This window comes from Strix aluco, chromosome 14 (assembly GCF_031877795.1).
Source record: "Strix aluco isolate bStrAlu1 chromosome 14, bStrAlu1.hap1, whole genome shotgun sequence".
NCBI classification, from domain to species: Eukaryota; Metazoa; Chordata; class Aves; order Strigiformes; family Strigidae; genus Strix; species Strix aluco.
The window spans coordinates 583735-606295 of NC_133944.1; the positions used below are offsets into that span (position 1 = coordinate 583735).

General features: G+C 51.1%; 1 protein-coding gene across 5 annotated transcripts in view; it reads right to left on the bottom strand.

Annotated features, from left to right (window-relative positions):
- Positions 1-22561, bottom strand: part of ZFHX3 (zinc finger homeobox 3) — a 671960-nt gene that overhangs the window by 16620 nt on the left and 632779 nt on the right. For all 5 annotated transcript variants that reach the window (XM_074839587.1, XM_074839591.1, XM_074839589.1 and 2 more), the window contains 4 exons: positions 21091-21198; positions 9392-9525; positions 8985-9185; positions 126-228 (listed from right to left, as the gene is read on the bottom strand). In XM_074839587.1, the coding sequence (XP_074695688.1) occupies positions 126-228; positions 8985-9185; positions 9392-9525; positions 21091-21198 (546 nt within the window). The remainder of the gene's footprint in view (positions 1-125; positions 229-8984; positions 9186-9391; positions 9526-21090; positions 21199-22561) is intronic.

The window sequence follows — 22561 nt, forward strand, 5'->3', positions numbered from 1 at the left end:
TGGGCACCTTCCCACCGTGGCGCTGGGAGACCGCTGGGCCCAGCTCGATGTCCCCAGACACAGCCCTGAGCAGGTGAGGGGAGCTGGGCCAACGGTGGCACCCGTGGACCTCGCTGCGCACTCACCAGGCTGCTTCCCCAGCTCCTCTGCAGCGGAGTTCCCGTCCTTCTCTGGAGCAGCTGCCGGGAGAAACATGCTGCTGGGCATCATCACCTCAGGTGTTGTCACCTGGAGACAGGGAGGAAAGGATGTGGGGAGAAAGAAAACACAGGAAAATATTTTAAACGTCTTCAGTGGCAAAATTAGACACCAGTATTGTACAGTCAGACGCATCACTTTTCATAGCTCACTGAAGACTCATATTTATTAGACAAAGCTCACATCAGTCAGAAGTGTTTCTACAGTTACATTCTGGACATAATTAGCAGCGCACACTTGAAGAATAATCTTATTATTAATATTTTTCCTTTATGTAGAATTCAGACTTTGATCACTGACAATGTTTTGTCATGGGCTGTGAAACTTCTTGTGCAACCAATTAGGTAGATAAGTTGAAAGGCCCACCTTAAGCTGCTGAAAATATAATAAGGCCCCTAATTAAATCATACCTCATAAAGTACACTGTAATCTTGAACTAGGGAGCATTGCAGCACTGTTTTCAAAGTGTATTGATGCAGGAAAAGGAGGGGCATGAGAAAGAGAAGTACAAATAAGGAGAGAGGTGACAAAGGAAAGGATGAATAAGGAAGGACTAAAAAGACAGCAAATTGTCTGCGAAATGAAAAGCTTTTGGTAACCCTTTCCTTGCTCTGACTGATGTCATCCCTTCGCCTCTCTTCAAGTGTTTGTCTAGAACCTGGACCATCATAACCAGTGCAGCGCCTGAACACCAACATTTCTGAAGAGCTAGAGAGTTTGCGTGCTTCAACTAGAGATGCTCTTTGAAAGCCAGTCTCTGGCACCACCTGAAAGGCTGCCCCCAGCCCTGCCCCAGGGCAGCAGCTGGACAGACAGACCTGTATGGCGTCACCACGGCGTCACCACCCTGCCATGTGCCAGCGTGTGGCCCCCAGCACTCTTTAGGTGCCCGTGGGAAGCGAAGACACCTCCGCGGCTGCGAGCGGCTGCAAGCTTCGCCCCACTGAGGCTCAGGGAGCATTTCCCTTTCACCAGGGCTGTGGTGCCTGAAGGAGCAGAAGCCAGCAGTGACTTGCAGTGCTTGTGGTGCTGCTGCTCCCAGCCTCTGGCCCCTGGGAAAGCGAGGCAGAAATAAACCCTCCTGGACAGGTATGCTTCCTAGCTAAACAAGCATCTCCATCCTTCTGTCAGATACCAGGAGGGCATTTGAACCTGGGATTTCAGAAGAGAGTGAGTGAGTGAGGCTGTTATCTGCGGGCAGTGTGCCATGTTTTCCGCAAAGGCAAGGACCGCAAGGCTCGACGGAACCACACCATAGCAAATCTGTGGTGAAGCTGAGGGGAAACCTACGTGCAGGACATGAAATCTTCCTTATCTACACACATCAAATCCCAGCAAACCCAGACTAGACCTTGGCTTCACTAAGTGAATGGCAACAAAAACAGTCCATGAAAAACCTCAGAAACAAATGTTTGCATATGAGCGGCTGCAGGCATCCGAGCTGCATCAGGGAGGGATGCTGAGCTCCCTCCCCTCACCAGAGAAGGATGCTGAGCTCCCTCCCCTCCCCAGGATGGCCAGGGCATGGAGGGGAGCACCGGGTCCCACAGACAGCTGCGGGAAAGGCAGCTGGCACTGATAAATCACCAGGAGGGAAGCTGAGCACACCAAATTCAATCCACCTTTTACTCTAAGCAGGAGTATCTGACGGCTGTGGGTGGTGGGTTGGGAGACGTGAAAGGTCACTGCTTAATTCCCGGTAGCCAGGCTTGGAGGAGGGGGACAAGCAGGGACACCAAGGAGGAAAGGCAAGAAGGAGCCGTCCCTCTCAGCTTTATCAGCAGGGAGAGCGCTTTCCTAGGATCTTTAGGAATTATGAAAAATAAATCATGAGAAATTAAAAAAAACCCCAACAGAGTAGAAAAAGAATAAAATTATCTAACACCTCAGCTGCACATCATTATAGAAAACTGTGGGCTTTTTATACGCATTACAGTAAGGCAGCCATCCCCACTACCACACTCAGTACGACGGATCAGTAATTGTTTTCATACACTTTAATTAGAAAAACTCAGATGGCTATGAATAATAATGGAAAAGAGAGACTTTTGCACTTGAAAGGTTGAAGTCAATCAAGTGTGAATGACGGCAAAAAAGAAAAAAAAAAGACACCAATTCATCAGGCCTCTGTTGTCTCGCCGCGTCTTTAATCATAATTCCTGATTGGGATTCAAGAAGGCAGTAAGCAGCGGTTCTTTGTCTGCCTTCACCTTCCGTCAATTAACTCTCCCCGAAATATAATCATCAACCTCACATGCTCCTCTGCATCTTAATCTGGGTCTCCAAACCAATAAGTCCTGCCCTATATGTGTTTAAGTAATTACCTTTATCTACCTGCATCTCCATAGCCTCAGTTCTCACCCTACTTGTACCCCTCCCTCCACAATAAAAAAGAAAAAAAAATGGGGGGAAGGAAAAAAAAAAGGCTGTGGCACATTAAATTGCTACAGGCACAAATTCCCAAAAGACAAACAGAAAAAAGATTGGAAAAAAGTGCAGGAAACCAGAAATTCAGGATATGGATGTAGGGCAACTGCAGGTGGTCCAGACAGGGCTGGCCCTGGGACGCAAAACCTTGAAAATAAGGGACTGGTCTTGCTTCAGCAGCTGGACCCGCTTTAGGCCCTGACCTGTTTAGCACCACTCAGGCATCTCCTGGAAGTGCTGCCCCTTTCCTCTGCCCTTTTCCAGGGCAGGACTACTCTGTGCCTTCCTCCCACAGACCACCCCTAAGCAGGTAGCAAAGACCAGTGACAACAGGCTTCACGTCTCAATCACTTTGCATTTACACTGAATTCCAGACTGCCCGTTTTGAACGACTTGTCCTTTTACAGTGCAAACCCATCCGAGGATTTACCATTTCCTGGTGTGTGCAGAAAACGCCTCGCACGTTGCAGCTGCTTTTGATGCAAACAAACAGTGGGAGCACCAAGGGGGCAAGAAGGTTTAGTAGGCCACGGCCACCCAACAGACAAACAAGGAGCGGTGCCCTCCGACACAGCATTTTGTACTTCAGATGTATTTAAATGGCATTAACTGTCCTGGTGATAGAGGGACATGCTTATCTCGAGCACAGGCTGTGTTAGCGCGTGCGGCTGTTAAATGCTCTCTATCTCCCTCTCACCTGAGCAGGCAACACCTGGCAGGTAATCCTGGCATCCCTCCTCAGCTCTGCTCAACGCCTCCATCTCGCTGTTTAAACGTCTCCTCAAGACCAACTGTTTCACAATGGCAACGTGTCAGTCAGTGTGAACTGTTATTAAAAAATCAACCCTACAGATGTAAGCCCGACAAACGCGATTTGTCTCCTCCCTTTCCTTCTTCTGTCCATACGTGTTTTGCTCTGTCTAACATTAAACCACGTCCTCTCCGCAGCTGCAGCCATGATCTTCTGGCCCACAAGCCAACAGCAAAACCTTCCAGCTTGGAAACTCTGCTCTCTGTCAGAGCAGAGCCCCGAGCATGCCCGTTCCCCCTGCTCCTGCCTCCGAGGTCTCGAGGCTGCTCTCCCAGCGTCACTGTGCAGAAGACGAACGGTCCCCTTGACCTGCATCGCTCGCGACCTTTCTGTCCAAACGAAACCGGGAGGTGGGGAAGGGAGTGGCAGCTCACTCCCACCCGCTCTTTCTGACAGCCTGGCATTTAGACACCAAGACGTGGATCGGGATCTGTTTTATCCGTACTTCAATGACTAGAGGCAGCATCTCCAAGAAAACCCCTAATGCTGGGGCAGGCGCTCAGGACGCAGCCTTTGCTCCGACCACCCCGTCCCTGTACCACTCAGTGGGGCAGGGACCTTGCTTGGGTAAAGAGCGAAGTGGGGGAAGTTTGGGCTCTGGCAGCCCCTCCTGCACCCCACTTCGAAACATCTCCCCTGTGGTCTGTCCTGGAGATGGGAACGCCGGCTGGAGAACCTCCCTCTAGAGCAGAATGCAGAGAAGCTGCCTTAGAAGAGGAAAGTTGTTGGGACAAGCCTCTCTGCTTCCAAGGACCCTCCCTTTCGGACAAAATTCAGATCCCCTTAAGCAGATAAAATTTCTTTATGGTGATGAGACACACCGACATGCATGGGCACCCAATTTGATGGCCATTTCTATAGACAATGTAGTCCAGCGAGTGACTGTTACAAAAAACCCAAGGGCTGACAGGGCACATCTCCTGCCCCCCTGCCCCGAGAGCATCCTCAGCAGATTGCGCAGGCCCTGACACCTACAGACCTGTCACCGGGCTGGAGAACAACCCGTGGGTCCAATCCTCACCGGTGACAACCTACAGCAGTGACAAACGTGGCTCCTGCTGTACTGGATCTACCAGATTTTGAAGATGATGAACTGCAGAGCTGCTTATCAGCACGGGCTGGCGGCTCAGGGCTGCAACACCCCTCCTGCGCTGGCCCCGGCAGCGTGACACAAGCATATTCTTGGCACGTCAAAAAAATTAATCTTGGAGAGCGTGAACAGCCAGCTCCCCTTGCGCGCTGGATCTGCCTGCTCTGACTTTCCTCTGAACCGAGTGACCAAATGTGTGGACAGTCTATGCAGCTCCTCCGTAAATGCCCCAAAATGCTGAAATCATGTGGCTTTGAAAAGAAAATCCCTAGAAGGGGTCTGAGGAGATACATTACTATCCCTATGTCCATGCAACCAGGGGGAAATACACATGCAATGCAAGGTTCCCAACCAGACAAAGGAGGTAATTTCCATTACAAAGAGAGAGAGAGGGTGCTGGAGTGAAAAGCTTCATTAGACTCAGAGAGGCAAAGCGATGGCAGTATACCAAGGTCACTTCTAATTTAGACCATCTAATTGGCAAACATGGCTCCAAATGGCTATCATCTCACAGGGCTCAGAATTAATGAAGCCCGATTATTTTCATTACCTTCATCCGAGATGGAGAATGAGACACAGAGTGAGAGGGAAAGGGGGGAGTGAGAGGGGGCGAGAAGGAGGGAGAGAGAAAAATTGAATGACAGCAGAAGGGAGAGAGCAATAAGAAAAGACAATAGGAAAGAGGGGAAAAATGTAAAGATAGCAAGAGGGAGAAGTGAGGATGGCAGGGACGGGCAGGAATGACTCTTCGAGCAAGGAAGAAAAAGATGGAAGGACAGCTGAAACACTGGGAAGACGCCCTAAACCAAGGAAAGCTGACAACAGAAATGACGGGAGAGGAATGTGAAGAAGGATAAAGCCGGCCGTGGGAGGAGGGAGAGCTGCCTGCTCCCGGAGGCTCTCGGGAAGCCGTCCCTTCTCCCGGCTTGAGCCCATCAGTCTTGTCAATCGACTGTGCAGGCGAACTGCACTTCACCCTCATTAAGGGGCTCTCTGCTGAAGCGGTGCAGGCCCGAGATTAGCAAAGAGGCTGTTAGGTGGAAAGACGGTGATCAGACCCGCTCAGAGCGGCCGAAATGCCACGTAGAATGAACTGGCCATGTTCGTTCACCAGCCCTGTGGCAGGGGAGCCGCAGGAGACAGGGGGATGGTGGGAGTCCCTGCCCCACGGGGGCTTCCCCAGCCCCAATGCCACACGGGGACGGGGCGCGGGCTCCTCTCCCTCAGCCAGGGGCTGCAGCCCGGCCAGCCCCGAGCCAGCGCTGGGCCGGTGGGGAGGGCCCGGGCCTCCCAGGGGACAGCCCGCCCGGCTGCTGGCAATAGGAAAGGCACGGGGCACGAAACAGCCAGAGCAGAGATGCTGAGCACAAGCAAGCAGCCGTTACTATGGCAACAGACATATTAGACACTGCAGGTTCCTGAAAGGCGTCTGATAAGGTATTATTAACTGGAGCCTCCTCCAACGCCGAGCGCAAAGACACTGTGTCGAAAGGGACCCGGCTCCCATTGACTGGACTGCAATTCCCTCGTGGTGGCACCACGACCCAATTCACGCCTCAGACTGACGAGGGAATCTCAGCTAGAGTGAGCGACATCAGGAACCTCTGATGCTGCCACATGCTGCACTAGCCATGCTGATTTATCAAAATATTTGGCATTTAATGCAAAAAAGAACCACCTTCTTGACCCTCATGCTATTTGACCTGAAGTGGGAGAGGGAATCTTCCTCCCCAGACGTATCTCTGGGTGCCAAAGGGAAGAGCTGCTCAGGGCCATGGCAATGGCAAGGGGGGAAGCCCAGAACAAGCAGGAGGAGGAGTTCCATGGCTGAGCCAGTCTCCACGGCCCTCAGCTCTGCTCCAGCACAGCAGATGTCCTCACCCAAGGGGACTGTCCTCCTGAACGAGTGGCCTCTGCCAGTCTCCCTGGGTCCTGGGGGACACAGACCTGCTCGGGCCGAGAAGATGGACCAGCCCAACTGCACCCATTCCAGACTGTGTGTTCTGCCAACAGCCCAGCTCAGAAATGAACCACTTCACATCAGTGTAACAGATACCCTTAGAAAACTGGTTACGCTCACTGGCGTAAGAAAGGGGCTCAGCTTCTGCTCAACGCTCTTATAAGGTCAAAATGTCTTCCATCAATTTAGTCAGAAGCTAACAAGATTCGTTCAAGTCCTCAGAAGATATTTACACACTTAAGCACCATCAAACAAAATGGATGCAGGTCGCAGAGACTGTGGTCTTTGTGACAGGGCAGCTCCTTGACCTGGGTACACAAGTGGTCAGAGAGGAGAGTGATGCTCTGCAAGAGCCTGTGGGAGCTGCTGGTGGTTTTTCCCTACCTCCCTCTATTTCATTATTCAGAAGGTGCTGGATTTTTAATGGGTTTTACAATGCAGCGCCTAGTTGGGCCACACACAGTTCTCACGAGCGGTCAGGAGCTCTTGGTCCAACTGTGGCCACCACGAGCCTTCACAGCCGGCCAGCGTGCGGCCTTATGGGGCGAGAGAGAGGGCAGAAACGTGAGAGGACAGGTAGCTGGTAAGGCACAGCGGAAAGATAAAAAGGTGGTTGAAAAGGAGCCACAAGAGGACTGGGAGGGAGATGGAAAGAGAAGGCGAGACAACTGTAAGAGAAAAGTTGAGCAATGCTGCATGTGCTTGCTCAGATGGTGTCACGGGAGGGAGCTGATAAAGAGCACGAGTATTACAACAAACACGGTATTACTTGCCTCCATTGTCAGGAATCAGCAAAGGAGGGAGAAAACATGCAGAAATGGGGTGCAAGAAAAATATCACAAAGCAAAAGAACTGACACGAATCAAAATAAACACTTATTTTATATACTTGGTGACAAGTTCTTAAATGCAGACACAACCTTGCCTTAAAGACTATACCAAAGATATAACAGTGTAGAAATCTGACAATACATCCCATTTGTGAATTTAGAATGGTTTCTGAAAATGTGCCTTATTAATTCCACCTGTATCTTAAACTGACACTAGCAAATGGAAAGGTGCATTCATGTGAAACCTATGAAAAGGGAATTCATGAAGAAACATTCTGGGACTCCAAATGTTATTATTTACTGAAGCAAGTGCCTGAGTGCTGGCGAGCGGGGTGAGCCTCTATGAGCGTTCCTGCACCACGACAGCATGTCCAAGTCCTGCCGAAGAGGCCCAGCAGCTGCGCCCATGGCTCCAGGCGTACACTGGCAGCACAGAGAGACTCAGGTAGAGCAAGCCAGAGCACAAACCCACGTCTCACAAACGAGAACTCGAACACTGCACTGTTGATTTGCTACTTCCCACCAGCACTAGCTCTCGAGTTAGATGAATTTTGATTCCTTGGAGATGGTGCTGGAGAAAGGTTCCCATGCTAGGTGCTAAAACAAGGATGCAGGGCAGAACAAGAGCCTGGTGCAAACACGTTTGTGCTGAACCACAATCTGTGACCTGAAGTTTCTGCTGCCCATCAGAAGCTGCACAAGCAACAGCAATCACAACCCACACACGGCACAGTGTTGTTTGACCAACAGCTTGGCAAGTGGAGTTGTTACAAGTTTTGAGCTCTACATGAAGACAGTTAACTTTAGCTAGTGAACTTTCACTCCATGCTTCAGTGGCGAACTTCCTACTTCAGAGAATTATAAATGCCTATGCCTAGATTTTAATTTAAAACCAGGCACTTCCAAACATTTTGAAAATAGCACTTGAAACAGTAGCTCCAGTATTGAACAGTCCTGTAAGGCTTCACCACCCTTGGGCCAACGGCAGCGTATCCCTTGCTTGTTCAGGTTACCCTGAATAAAGGGAATTGTTATGTGGCTAAAGCATTGCAATTTGGGATAGAGTGACTCCTCACTAAGTAACAGGTCCAACGCATCTCATACAACAGTAATGATGATCCTCATTAAGTGAACGAAGCGCAGAACATGGGCTGCATCATTCGACTGTCTCCCCTCCATGAGATGAGACTGCCAGGGGAAGTTACTCTGTTGGTTCTTAAAATTGTATTTCAAGCAGAAACCTGGTATCTAATTTCCTGTAATGTTACCTTAATCACCCTGGCTGTCCTTCCTGGGAAGTGCTCATCAACACACGAGCACCTTCTGCAAGAGGAGCAGCACAGCATGTCAGCCCTGGCATCTCCCAAAGCCTCTGTGCAAAACGCCATCCCATGCAAAGACCGCAGTAGTTAAAGGAAATTGTATTTATTCTAATCTCTTCGCAGGAAAATTACTCAACACTGAAATATTGCAGGTTTCCACAGTGCTCAAGCAGGGACAAGATAGTCTCTGCAGAGAAAACACCGCACGATGGGAGAAACCCCGATGAGGGAGCCCTGAGAGCTGAAGGAGCTGCCCGCTGCAGCGCAGTCGGCCCGCGCAGCTCTGGCGTCCCCTCACTTGTCCCTGCCAGGAAGCAGCCGCCACGCTCGACTGCACAGGCACTCACCGTCATGATGAGCTTCTCGACGCAGTCGGGTGACACGCTGTGCAGGTGGGTGAGGTGCAGCTGCAGATGGATCTTGTTGTTCAGCATGTCCTGGCAGAGCGGGCAGCGCAGCATGGGCTGCACCGAGTGCTGGGTCATGGCGTGCACCCGCAGCCGGTTCACATCCGTGTTACTGTACTTGCAATATGGACACTGGTACATCTGCAGGGAAGACAAATGAACCACGCACTGGTTACAGCTCCTGCTTTCCTATTTCCTTACAGCTAGACTTTAATAATTTGATGCCTTCTCCTACCACCAGTTATCGCCTTTCATCCTCCTTCTCCTATTTTAGTCTTTGCTTTTGGCATATATGAAACAAATTACCTGCTTGTAGATGCACAAAAAGCTGGGTTCTTCTACCTTACCTGCTCTGATTTGGTCTCTTCTGAAGTTTTTGACCATTTAAAGGAGAGAGGCGACTCAGAGCTGCTGGGAAACGATATTCGTTTAGAGGATGCTGGAGGCTCTGTCAGCTCCTTCTCTGCCTGGCTGGCTGGTGCTGCAACAAAAAGAGATTTATATCAGGACATCCCCGAAGAGGCTTAAGTTGGACGAAGACAATATTTCCATTTGCTCGGCTGCTGTTGCTTGAAACACATACCAAGGACTTGGAGGAGGATGAGTCTGTGGACTAACTTACGTCCTACAAAGCACGCCTGGCCAAAAAAAGCTCATTCTTGATTATCTTCCACAGTAAGGGAACTGTGTTATTTAGAGTTAGGAGCAGAGAAACCTCGGCTGTTTCTGTGGGCTGCTTATGACCTGTTAGGTGCAGGAGAGCCCTGTCCTGTGTTTACATCGGACACACAAATGCTTGGCCAGATGCGAAGGCCAACGCGTCATCTCAGGGTTCCTGGGGGGGGTAAAGGTCAGGGATGTGCTTCTCGGAGCACCACGACTCATCACCGAGAGGTCGCACTGACTCGGCAAAGCAGAACTCGTGCTCCCAGCTCACCTATGACCTTCTGCGTATGAACGCTCTGGAATACATTTGCCTTGGAGATGGCTGGAAGCTGTGGCCGTTAGCCCAAGTGACTTGCCTTCTGCACTGGGAGCAGCATCCCAAGTGCCTGGGCCAGAGCGTGTGTCGGAGGGCACTGCCCAGCCCCCGTCCCACCAAAACCACTGTGGCACAGACCCGGCTACATGGGGCTCAGACATTCTCACACTGTAACGAGCTGGGGGAACGCGATTTTATTTCAGCAAAACAGAAAAAAGGCAAATGAGCCCAGAAGTCAACGGCAAACCACTCTGCAAGTTGCGGCGCTCCGAGAAGCACATCCCTGACCTTTACCCCTCCCCCGAACCCTGGCAGCCTGCAGTACATAAATTTGTGGGACATCTATTATTTAAAAACTGTAAGGACAAGTATATTATACACAGCCCCCGTCTCCTCCTCCCCGAACACACATTCATAACAGTACTTTAATCTGTCTCGAATCGACTTCAAACCCATTTCGCCCTTAATGGGAGTTATTCATTTTCACTTGAAAGGTAATATATGACAGCTGGATATTTAATATGATGGATCGGCTGCCGATTAACAAGGCACTGTAGCATTCTTAGACCGGTCCCCCCATACTCTTCCCCTTGTCTCTTATTCTCTTTGTGAACCCGCTGGTATCCGCTCCTTGTTTCAGAAGATGCTCTAAGACCCAGGCAAACTGCTTCTTTCTTTAAAGATCCCTCTGTTCACTAGCACGAGCTGTATTTTGAAAGGTACCACATCAGAGTAAGAAATACAATTCCCTTTTCTAACCGTCTTCTCTGCCAGAACCCCCTCTAAGTGTTCAGTGAAATAGAGGCAAAGTAACTTCCAGGAGAGGGAAGACAGGTATTGCAAACGGTAACAATGCTGCCAGAGGGAAGCAGGGGCTGGAGGAGCTCTGCTACTACTGAATTTCTCCTGGTACTCAGCCACGCCAAAGCCTGCTCAGAGGGGATCTCCTCCCCCGCAGTGCTGCCCTGCCACACGCCTGGTGTTTCAGCCCTGGCTGGTTTTGTGGCCTCCACACACGGATGTAAAGTCCTGGCTGTACCTGAAACCAAAACCACAGGACCCCACTGTGCTGCCAACTCCAAGGAAACGTCCAAACCGAGAGTTTCTTTGTGCAAAAAACAAGTGTGTGGTGTCAGTGCCAACTTACGGACACCGACACAGATCCCGCTGTGCCCCCTGCACAGAACGACAGGCTGCTTCTCAGGGCAACCCAGCCGGAACCCGAGACCATCCCTGGGGTTCAGACCTGGAAAGGCCTTACAGAAGTCTACAGGACCAAATCTGGCCTTTCTTACTTCCTACTAACAAAAGGTGCTTGGAGCATGAGAAACACGGCACCACCCTGGGCCCTCCTGCGCTGCTCCTCCGCCAAGGAAAGAAGTCCCTCGTGGTGGGGCTGAGGACGCAGAGACACCACCGAGAGCTGCGGCAGGCGAAGGACCACGCTGCCTTAAACTGCCCTCCCGAGCCTTGTGTGATGCGAGTGGCCCCGAGGAGGAGGCTCATTGCTGCTGACATCGTCCACTCCTCGGTGTGACCCCGGACATTGAAGCCTCAGCCTCAGCCTCAGCCGGGTGTCGGGACCAGTGTCCAGAAAGCCCAGGTCTGCCAGCGGGGCTGCGCAGCCACGCCAGCTCCGCTCCCCTGCACCGGGCTGGAACGATGGTGTCAGCCACCACTTCAGGCCCCCTTAGACTTTGCCCCAGGTGGGGATTGTGCCTCCTGTGTGGTCCGGGCAGGGTCTCTCTGGGTTCTGTATTTGTCACCAACACTTCAAGCCTTTGGGTGCCATCAGCTCCACAAAACTACGGAACAGCACTGCAGTGCTGCCAGCCCTGGGAGAGGGGCAGGGAGGGAAAGGGATGACTGGAAAACCTCTGCTCATGTTTCTCAGTCACCATTCCAAATAAAGGATGACAATGCTTTCAGAGTGAGAACCATGAAATACCCACAGAACTGCATGAATAGACCCAGGTGAGCTCCTGCAGCATGAGCTCTGGCGACCAACAGAGCCCCTGGTGTCCCCACTGGCAGCAGGACCTGCGCTGGCACAGTGAGGCACAAGGAGCTCGGGGAGCCCCTGGCCCCCACCCTCTGCCACCGGCTGTGCACCGCTCCCAGGGCTCACCCAAGTGATGCTTTTGGATGCTGTGACTGAATTCAGCAACCTGACTGTCAGCCACCCCACAGCTGCCGAACACTGCAGCCTCTGGAGTCACAACGGGGTAGTTTCCTATTTCCTTTCTACTGGGGAGCAGCCTGCCTGGAATTAGGGAAAAGTAAAAGGTAATTAAAATTTACTTTTACTTACCATCTCCAAAGTGCCCGATTCTATGAAATGCACATGATCCAATGCATAACTTTAATCCTTCAAAACCAGAATTATTAATGATTGTCCAGACCCAGAATAACTGGTTTGTTGCAGAGTTCTGAAAAACGCATATGGAATATTTGTTCTAAGTAATTTTTGAGTTGACAGCTCAAGTGGGAATTTTAACACTGAGACCAAAGTTTATTGCTGATAAACAGCCAAACACACGAAGTGACACATTCAGTCCACATCACAGATCAGAGGAATTAAGATCTCTCTTCTGCCTGGAGAAACGAGGACACGCAGCTCGGCACCTGTCTGCAGAGCTCCCCGGCAGCTGCGTGGGACCTTCGCATCTGCACAAAGCGGATGGGACAAAATTTCTTCAGCTGAAAATGTCAAAAGGGCCTCATCCCCGAATGGCAGCTCGGCACCAGAGAAGGTGGAGCACAACACCTGTGCCCTGACCACGTCCAATATCACGCTGAGAGATCCAGGCCTTGCAGGAAAGAAAAAGGAATCTGGGTTTAAAGTAGGATGTATGGCTACGTATCACTTGGTATTTTGGCTATTTTGACTCTTTAAATGGATTTAGTTCAGATTTGCTGACCTTAGAGAAAAAACTGTGTTTCTCAACAAACGTACCCAAAAGCCAAGTGCAATGGGATGCACTGCTGCAGGCGTGCTGTCCCGACACAGCACTTCCTGGAGACCTGCTTGTCTTCTTGCTCTTCCTTGGCAGCTTCTGCTTTTCAGAAGAGGAGGAGAAATCCTCCCAGGCGTTATTTTCAGAGGTGAGACAGGACGCTTCCTCGGAAGTGGGGATCCAGAGGCAAAACCAGCAAGGGTCCCCAAAGCTGCCTGGTGGGGAGGGAGTTGCCACCCCGCCTCCCAGCCATCAGGTTCTTTTAGCTAAAGTACCACTGACAGCACCTTCATCTAAACTTCCATCTCCCAACCCAGCAACATAATGGAAAAGCCAATTAAATGATTATTAATTCATGCTGCTTTCCGTAAGCCAGAGGTTCTCATCTCCCTGCATTCCGTAAACCAGTGTGCCACTTGCCCTAGAAATTTACAGTGGGGTTTCTGCTATCTCCATTGATTTAAAAAACAACACCCACCCTGCCCCCAGCCTACTGAAAGAACTGCCTTCCTACTAAGTTCAGCAGCCGGCCTGGGAAAAAGTTCTCAGCGGGACCAGGGAGCTGTGTTTTCATTGCCTGATGGAAAATAAAATTCCATATTTGGTGGTGCCTCCCTCCTCAAACCTCCCCTGACATTTTCTTGGAGCAATTACTCAGCATCACGAGCCCCTGGACCAGACCTGCCTGCCGTGCCTGCGTAGCCCTGCGCCTGGACGTCCCTCGATGGCAGCCGGCACTCCTGCATGGGTCTCGCAGAGGAGCATCCTTAAAGCAGCTGTGGTTTTCCTCCCGAAATCCTGAGACTGGAGTGGACTGTTTTATCTGTTTCACCGTGGGTGATGGGCAAGGCCGGGCTCTGTGCTCCAGACCGACCTGCGCGGTTCCAGCAGCAGCAGCTCAGGAGCCCACAATAACAGCGCACAAAGTTTCGGTCTCAGCCTTTCTGGCAGGCAGCTGCTATCCCGCAGAAACGCACAATCTGTGTATTCAGCATGAGTAACTCTGAGAAGGTAACTCCACCGAGGGACTGCAGGGACTCAGAAGCGGCCAGAGCCCTGCTCAGGCCTCCCCGCAAGGGCAGCCAGGTGCAGCACCGCTGCAGCGCTGCCCGTTCATTACCTCCTGTCTTAATAATACATGGCTGCATGTTTCCTTCTGAAACACTGCCTGTTTACATTCCTTATTCCCCGAAGGTACCATTCACTCTAATAAGATGTTGTAGCCATACTCACAGGCCTGTACATTGCCTGTTGCTCTACAGTATTTTCAACTCTGTATTTGATATATAACGTGATCACATGATAGACAGAAGTAAATACACAGAGATTTGCAAACACACTTTTGTACTCAGACCTTTATTGCTGCCTTTCGGAAATGTGGCCCGAAAACCGTCAAATAATTTGTTTTTCTAATGCTGTGTCATACCTTCCAGCCTGCAGTGAGTATGAACAACTGAATTACTATTAAATATTCATATTACAGTACCCAGAAGCCCCAGCCGCCACCAGACTTTTCTGCCACGCTCTGTACAAACACTGAGCCCCCAGCAAACGTGGTGCTGAGACGCCAGGCAGCACAAGGGGCATGCGGAGCCAGCACTCTGCTCGCCATCACGAGCACCACAGACCTTCCCCGTGGCCCTGCGGATCAGCTCATCTCCCCATGCCGGGCTGTGCCACGAACCGAGAGCCAAGGTGCCGGGGGAGAGAAAACGACGCGTGCAGCCTGGGCGAGAGGTACCGGAGCAACGGCACGGGGGTACGGATCAACCCCAAAGGTTATGAGAATCCTGACTGACCCCGGGGAGCAGGGAAGCTGCTGAGTGCTGTGGCCACAGGTGGCCCTGCCATGCCGGCACGCTGGGACGAGGGCCCAGGGCTCCCAGAGATGCACGAGCAGTGACTGCAGCAGACACCGACCTCGGCACACGAGTAGCAAAACACTCCGGCAAACGCACCCGAAAGAAAAGGCCTGGGCTGAAGCCGGGAGGCTTCCCTGCCCCGGGAGCGACGGCTCCCTCTTTGCCTCTCAGAGACTTGTGCGGGGCAGAAGGAAAGACAGGGTACGTAGAAAATCATCCCGTCTGCACCCAGCACGACCCCACCTTTGCAAAGTGGTACCCTAAAGCACTGCACTTCTTCCAGCAATGCTAAGATTGTACCTTTAGAACCGTGGGAAATCTTGGGGCTTTTTATATTACATGTGGCTGAAAGGAAACAAGCAATAATCTTTTATATTTACCTATTTCATATGGCTCTTGAGCCAGCTATCAACCTGTGTGAATGTTACTGTCCAGTTCAACTGAACAAATATTTCAACTAACCTACCACAAGCGTCCGTATCAACTAATTATTAAATCAGTGTGTTGAGCTTGGGAGAGGGTCTAAACAACAGCAATTCCTCTAACACCTTAGAAGCAGCACGAAGGGATCTCCACCACTGCCGGGCAGCACACAGCTACCGGGTGAGCAGAAGGTAGCGGTGAGGCAAGAGCAAACGTGGAGAGTGGAGATCGCAGAGACGCCGCTGAAGAACGTGTGTGAAAAAGGTCTGGAAACAGCAAAGCAGCCATGGGACAGGCCCCACCACCACGCCACAATTCACCCGGCAGCGCCGCCGAGATAGCCCCGCCACGCTCCCTGCGTCCCGGAAAGCGGCGACTGCAGCACGGGAGGCTGTCAGCGTGCCGTGGGGAGGGAGCAACCAGGTTCTACTGGGCTGAACACAGCACGTACGGGCTTTCGAGATCAGTGGCCGGCAAAGGCGGGCGAGCGCGGGCAGGGAGCCGTGCAGGCAGCGAGGGCCGGCTCCGGCTTGGGGCCGTGCGGGACCACTGCCCCCAGCTAGAAGTCAACAGTTGTTCCACTTGGGCCAGACTGGTAATTTTGCTGCTTTTTATCTTTTAAGTAGCCACACTTCGCTGGGTATAAACAGAAAGTTCAAATAAGAGTCACAGAAACGATGAGGCTGACCGTGAGGAAGAATCAGAGGCACCATGCGGGTGGCTGGGCTGGGAGCTCCACGGGCGGAGGGGCCGGGTCCCACGGCTGGCCCTGGGGAAGGGCCGATGGCCTTCGGGGTCCACCCAGAGCTCCTGCTGGGCCATCACCCCCCTCTGCCCCCCCAGAGACAAGGAACCCAATACCCGTGGGTGTTGCCGGGTGCGCAGCAAGCCGTGGCACAGAGGCGCCCGGCCCAACTGCTTCCCTGGGCTTGAGCTGGTGCCTGGGAGCCTTTTGTGCTTCGTAAATCCTCAGGAAAAGAGCAGAATTAGAGGCAGCCTCCTCATCCTCTCTCCTAGGTTCCCTTCACACAGAAGCCAGGGTCGAGAGCTGCTCCATTGCGCCCCTCGTCCCCTTCCTCCCAGCCCACTCTCGCCCTCATCTTTACTCTGGTCCACAGAATAGCCCAGCCATTAAGTGCTCAACAAACGCCATATATTAAAAAACCAGAAAAAAGCGGCAGCGGGGGGAGGGGCAGTAATAGATTTCCGTCAGGATGTGCCTGACCTGTTTTTTTCAATTTCAGTAATTAGAAAGGCAGTGGGCCTGTAGGAATTATTCATAAACTGCAGGAGCTGTGCAGTATACATTTATGTTAAACATGTCAAATCCGATTGAAATCATGCCTGCCAGCACCATACTCCATAAACACACTTTTCTGCAACAATTTCCCAGCTCTCGGCAGCCCATTAATACCTCCTTTAATAGCAATCTACCACGGATTCAAATCAGGGACGCTCCATTGCACTAATTGCTCTGTTAGGTGAGCATCATGGATTAAAAAAAAAAAAAAATCATTAAAAAAAAATAAAAGCCCTTCAGGCTAGTCCTCTAGAAATATTTCATTTCAATCTATATTTTAAGTAGAGTTTGTTTCTTGTTTTTGTGGAAAAAAATCTGGTATTCTACATCTATACAGCTGACAGTGCATTAAGGAGGTCTCTTTTGTAGCTGGGTCACTGCAGATGAAGTGCTTCTCTCCAGTCAGAAAATACATACAAGCCCCACCCCAAATCTCAAAAGTCTCTTACTGATCTACCCTGGTCTGAATCAGGCTTTATCTGGAAACCAACGTGTTGAATATTAATCATCTACATCCTGCCTTAAAAATGGAGTTGGGAACAGCCACGATTTCTTTCCTCCTTGCTGGTTTGCTTGTGATAAACCCCACGTTAGTCATGATGAGATAACTCCTACAGCTCGGCCATCAGGCAAAGAGCGCCGAGGGCATGGCTCTGGGTCAGGGCAGCGGCAGCTCCGGCGCGAGGGGCTTGGGAGCTGCCTCATCCCGCTGCCAGAGAGCGAGGACCAAGAGAGAGCAGACGGGTCCCCTCTAGAAACGGGGAACGTCAGCCCTTCGCTCTCCACGCAGTATTTCAGGAGTCACCGGCAGTGTCAGTGCCGGGTGTGGTGAGGAGTGGAGGGGACAGTGCCGGTCCGAGCACTGCCCAAAGCAGACGGCCCCGCCGCTGCCCAGAAACCCTTCAGGAGCCACAGAAATGTGTGGGAAAATCAAGGTAAACCGAATCCTCATTTGGGATTGAGTCTTCCACATGTATATTTTAAAGGAAAGTATTACCTAAAAAATGTTTCTGCTTAAGATTTTTCTGTTTTAAAATTAAAAATTGAATCGATAAATTATTTTGCAGCTGAGACATTTTGACAAATTTACAAAGAAAGCAGAGGAGCTTTTCCTTTCAGTGCCAACACCGGCACCAGCGCCACCACACGGGACGTACGACCGGAGAGCAGCGGAACAACCCTGACTCATCACCCGCGCCTCTGTGCAGAGGCAGCTTGGGAGACACTCGACATTTCGTTAGAGATCTCACAAATCTTTAAGAAACGTGGAAGAAATGATCACCCAGCGAGCAGTTAAGAAACTGAGGCACAAAAGGTGAATAAATTGCTAGGGAACATAATGATCAAATTGCAGCATGATGAACGGAAACAGGTCTATCAACCCCCACTTCAACACACTGTCTATGGCTTTGAGCCCGCACTTCGCTCTTGCCTACGTCCCACCTTTACAGAATTGTGTGGCTCAGAGGCACCTCCAAAGGTCAGCCGGTCCGTCCAAAGCAGGATAAACTGTGCCTACTTCACTCCCGACAGCAGCTCATCTCATCTTCTTGAAAGACCTCTGAGGAACCTTCCCAGAAAACATACTCCAGTGCTTCACAAGCTGTACCAGCAGAATTTTTTTTATTTTATTTATTATCTAACCTCTATCTTTCTCCCTTCAACTTAAGCCCATTGCTTCTTGTGGTCTATATCCTGAACATGAAGAACAAATTATTTCCTTCCTTTCAGAAGCATTTTATGCACAAGAAGACTTATCTTGTCCTCCCCTTTGGTCTTTTTGGGTCAAATAAGCCCATTTGTTCCATTTTCCCCTCACAGCTGATGCTGTGCAGACCACGCTCTGTTTTCAGTCGTTCCTGCTGTTTGGGCTTTCTGAAATTGCTCCTTAACTTTCTTGACACCTCACGCTCAGAAATGGACAGCTTTCCAGCGCTGAAGAAACACACCCATTCCCCCTACACCATAATGCTTGCGCTTCGATTTGAGACTGTCCTGAAAAGCAGCGTTAAAAGTCTTCCTAAGGAGGAGATACAAGATACTGACTGCAAACAGGACCTTCTTCACACAGAAGGAAATTGGGTCGTGTTGATGTGATTTCTTGACAAATCTGTGTCGACTGTTACTCATCTCATTATCTTCCCGTCAGTACTTACAAACAGTTGCTTGGTCAATTCCCAGGAAAATCTGGGGCAAACGGAGCTGGCAGGTGCGCGGCTCCCCAGCTACTCCTTCAGCCAGAGATAAGAGCCGTGTCTGTCCTCCGCAGAACCTCCCCTGTTTTCTGTAAATTCACAGGAGATAGCAGCTGGCAGGTCTAAGGCTGCTCCAGCCACCTTCTTGAAACCCCCAGGTATGAAGCAGCAGGTCGCGGAGGAGACAACATTCAGCTTAACCAAGCACTCTGCAGCCTGTTCCTGCACTGCTGGGGGCTGAGCTCTCCCCCCCATGCTGCTGACACAGGCTGCTCTGGCCTCACACGCAGCTCGGTCTGTTTAGTGAAGGCTTTGTGCTCTTCAGCCCTCCTGATGTGGTGGCCGGCAGCCTTTCCCACCAGGCTGAGCCACGGACCTGCTCTTTTCCTGCAGTTTCCTCTCACAGCAAGCACGTGCTTCCTTGGGACCACCCGCTTCCCTCCCTGTTACATCCCGGCTTGTACTGGGGCATTTTGATATTCCTGTACATGCGGACGCTGCTCTTCTGTGCTTCTCACAAATAACCTGACCCAGCTCCCATCCCTTTCCACGTCTGAGGTCCAGAGGACATGGCAACACAGCCATGTTCCTCACGGGAGCTTGAAAGCAGAAACAAGACCGAGGTGTGGGACCTGTTCTGCATATCCACTGTGCATAAACAGTGGGTAACTTTTTAAAGTTCAGGGGTAATGATGTTACACATTTGAAACAGGGCCAGAATTCAACAGCGCGTGCATACACCTCACTGAGGCTGCACTCTTCACAAGGCTTGTCCAGAGCTCTGTGGGCTTATGTCCACGGTCTGCGTATTCCTCTGCGTGCTGCCCTTTGCGGACTGCAGACACTGTCCATTTCTCATCTGTTGTTTAACTGACACAAACCAAGATGGGTTAGGAACTTCACTGGCAGGATGAAGAAATAAAACAACCCAAATTTAGAGTTTCTGGATAGTAAAAGGTTTAAAAAGTCAGTTCTTTTTTCTTCCTTACATGTTTTTACATATGAAGATAATCTTTTCCCATAGATCATCTTTTGTAAGTGCTTCAGGTTTGGACAAAGGGCCCTACTTACCCTTTATGAGATTTAGTAAATATACAATACTTACATCTTCCTGCGACACTTCATGAAGTGTGCTCTCACTTAGGATCACACAATCCCACACAACAAGAGACTAGAAATCACCTACAGCCAAGCAAAATCTGCATCTCTGGGTTGAAGAATGGGTCTGTGATGGGAATGACACACAGAGCGACCTCAGCAAGTGGAGTCTAGACTGAGAAGATGAGCTTCAACAAGCATTAACACGCAGCTTGCTTTCTTCACCAGTTTGAATGCATCTTCCAGTGGATGGGATTAAAACCATATTGAGGTGAAAGACCACATTTCATCCTTTTGAAGACGGCATAAGCCAAAATATCTCTGGCTGTGGCTCACTAAGAGACAACCACGAACGGGCAGGAGAAGGGTCTCTGCAGACTGAGAGAGGCGTCGTACCAAGCAAACCGGCTGGGCCACGGTGCAGAGACAGCAACGGGGAGTCAGAGCTGCTCTGTCCTGGGTCCAGGGAACGAGCACCACCTGCACGCCTCCGTTTCCACACCTACGCTAAGGCAGCCAGAAGTGCCAGCTGAGGAGGGGATCGGCCCTCTCCAGAGGAGGACGATCTTGCAGCTGTTTTCTGCTCAAAGGCAAGGAATATTTCAAAGATTCCTCCCACTCACCTCTGCAAGATAGCAACCGTCTTCTGGGAAAGACAGAGTAACCCCGTACTTCATAATGAACCCACCTAAGGATTTTGCAAGGAGAAACCTTTCAGATTCCCCTACAACACCGTAAGTATTGCTGCGCACCTGCAGTGCCCGTTGCAGGATGTGATGGCTCCAGCAGGACGTGAGCAGTTAACAGAGCACAAGCACAGGGTCTCTGCATCAGAACCTTGCTACCAGAGCCAGGATGAAAGAGCGGGCTAACAGTCTCTCAAGTCTTAACAGCGTAGGGTGGGGGTTCATGATATGCTTAATCCAACCTAAGTGCTGGCTGCTGCCAGGGGGCTGCCCCCTGCTCCCTCCTCCCCTCCCATGGCCCGGGTCCAGCCCAGCGCCCTGAGCACAGGGGAGCTGCGACCCCCTGCCCCAGCGCCAGCCCGGGGCTCGGGGGGACACGCACGGCTGAGCATGGGGCGAACTGCGAGGGTGTCACAAAGCTGCACCAAGAGACCTCACAGAGGACGACAGTTACGTGTGTGGTTTAAGGAAAGAGTTTTGCAGGCTGCTGCTCTTCTCACCTCCCCTTCCTGGATTTAAAGAAAAAGAGGGACCAAAACCCACCTGCCCATTTGCTCTGGTCCTTGTCCCCTCCACTCTCTTGCTCCTTGGCAGGCTCTTCAGCATCACCGGCCGTTTCATTGGGCCCTTCCACATCTTCAATGGATTCTTCTGAAACAAGAGAAGCAGAAAGTGTGACATAAAAATGAAGTCAAAACAGAAGAGCAAGTAACTGCCATTGAGCAACAGCCGATGCTGAAGCACAAGTGTGGAGCGGCAGGTATCAGTGTCACTCAGCACTCTCCCAACACCACCTGCTAGCAGGTCACGAAACTAGGGAGGGGAAAAGTGAGAGATGAAAATGAAATGAAGAATCTCGCCCACTTCTACCACATATAGCTACTGATGTCCCCTGCGGCGTAACGTAAAGTAAAACATTTGCCTGGTAAGAGAAGTTTCTACCCAACCACGCCATGGATTAGAGGAGCATCAGGGACTGATCGGAGCCTCCAGCACCTTCAGCCTCAGCCTTCCTCCTCATCCCCATCTCAAGCTCTTCGCACCGAATGGCCCCACATAACACTGACCCTGGCCACCGAGACCCCCAAGTGCACCGCAGAAACACCACCAGGCACCCCCGCTCAGACAGCGCGAGGAGCAGCACTGTCTTCTGCAGGCATGGCCCTGACACAAGGCACAGGAGGAGGCTGCTGGGGGTCTGTTTTCACCCCAGTCACAGGAAGAGTTTGAGCACACAGGCAGCATCACACAGGTGCAAAAGCATGAAGGAGAAAAAGCACCCAGTGAAGTGAAGCGCTGAAAGCTCAGAACAAAGCACCAAGTGCCCCAGCCCCACCCGTTAACCAAAGCACCGCGCCAAGGCCGGCGGCACGGAGCATGTCGACCTGGTGTGGCACAGCTCCACGCAGAGGCACCCGCGCTGGGTGGGACACTGTGAGCGAGAGCTGCCGCCGCCAGACCTCTTACACCAGGGCATAACAGCCACATTATCATCTAATACCTGGGTATTTATGTACAGCGCGCGCCGCTCGACAGCTACCGTGTAATTGAGGGGGGCTACAGCAACACTGGGGAAAAAGGGTACTTTTAAGCCATTATATCCTCTTTTAGGCAAGATAGTTTATAATTTTAACTCGCATTATCTGGTCATGGTAAATCCTAGGCTATCCTGAGGTTTTATCTGAACTACCTAATGAGTTAAAGCATCCCGCCATGCTCCCCCTAACAAAGACAGGGCTAGAAATCAAGATTAAAAATATGTATTAGGAGACTGCAGATACTCAGCAGTGCCCTTTGAGAACGTGACAACCTAAATCAGGGAGGAACTTGTAAAAGCATCCAGAGATCAGCACTGATACTAAGTGGAAGTGCTGTGATTTATACTCTACCCCTCTTTCACTCTTTTAAAAGCTAGAATTCTTGAGAGTCGCAGGGATCCCAGTGGTCTTCGCCTTGGAAAACAGGACCCCAGAGTGAGAGGTGTGATGGGTGGCACCACAAGGGAAAGGCACCT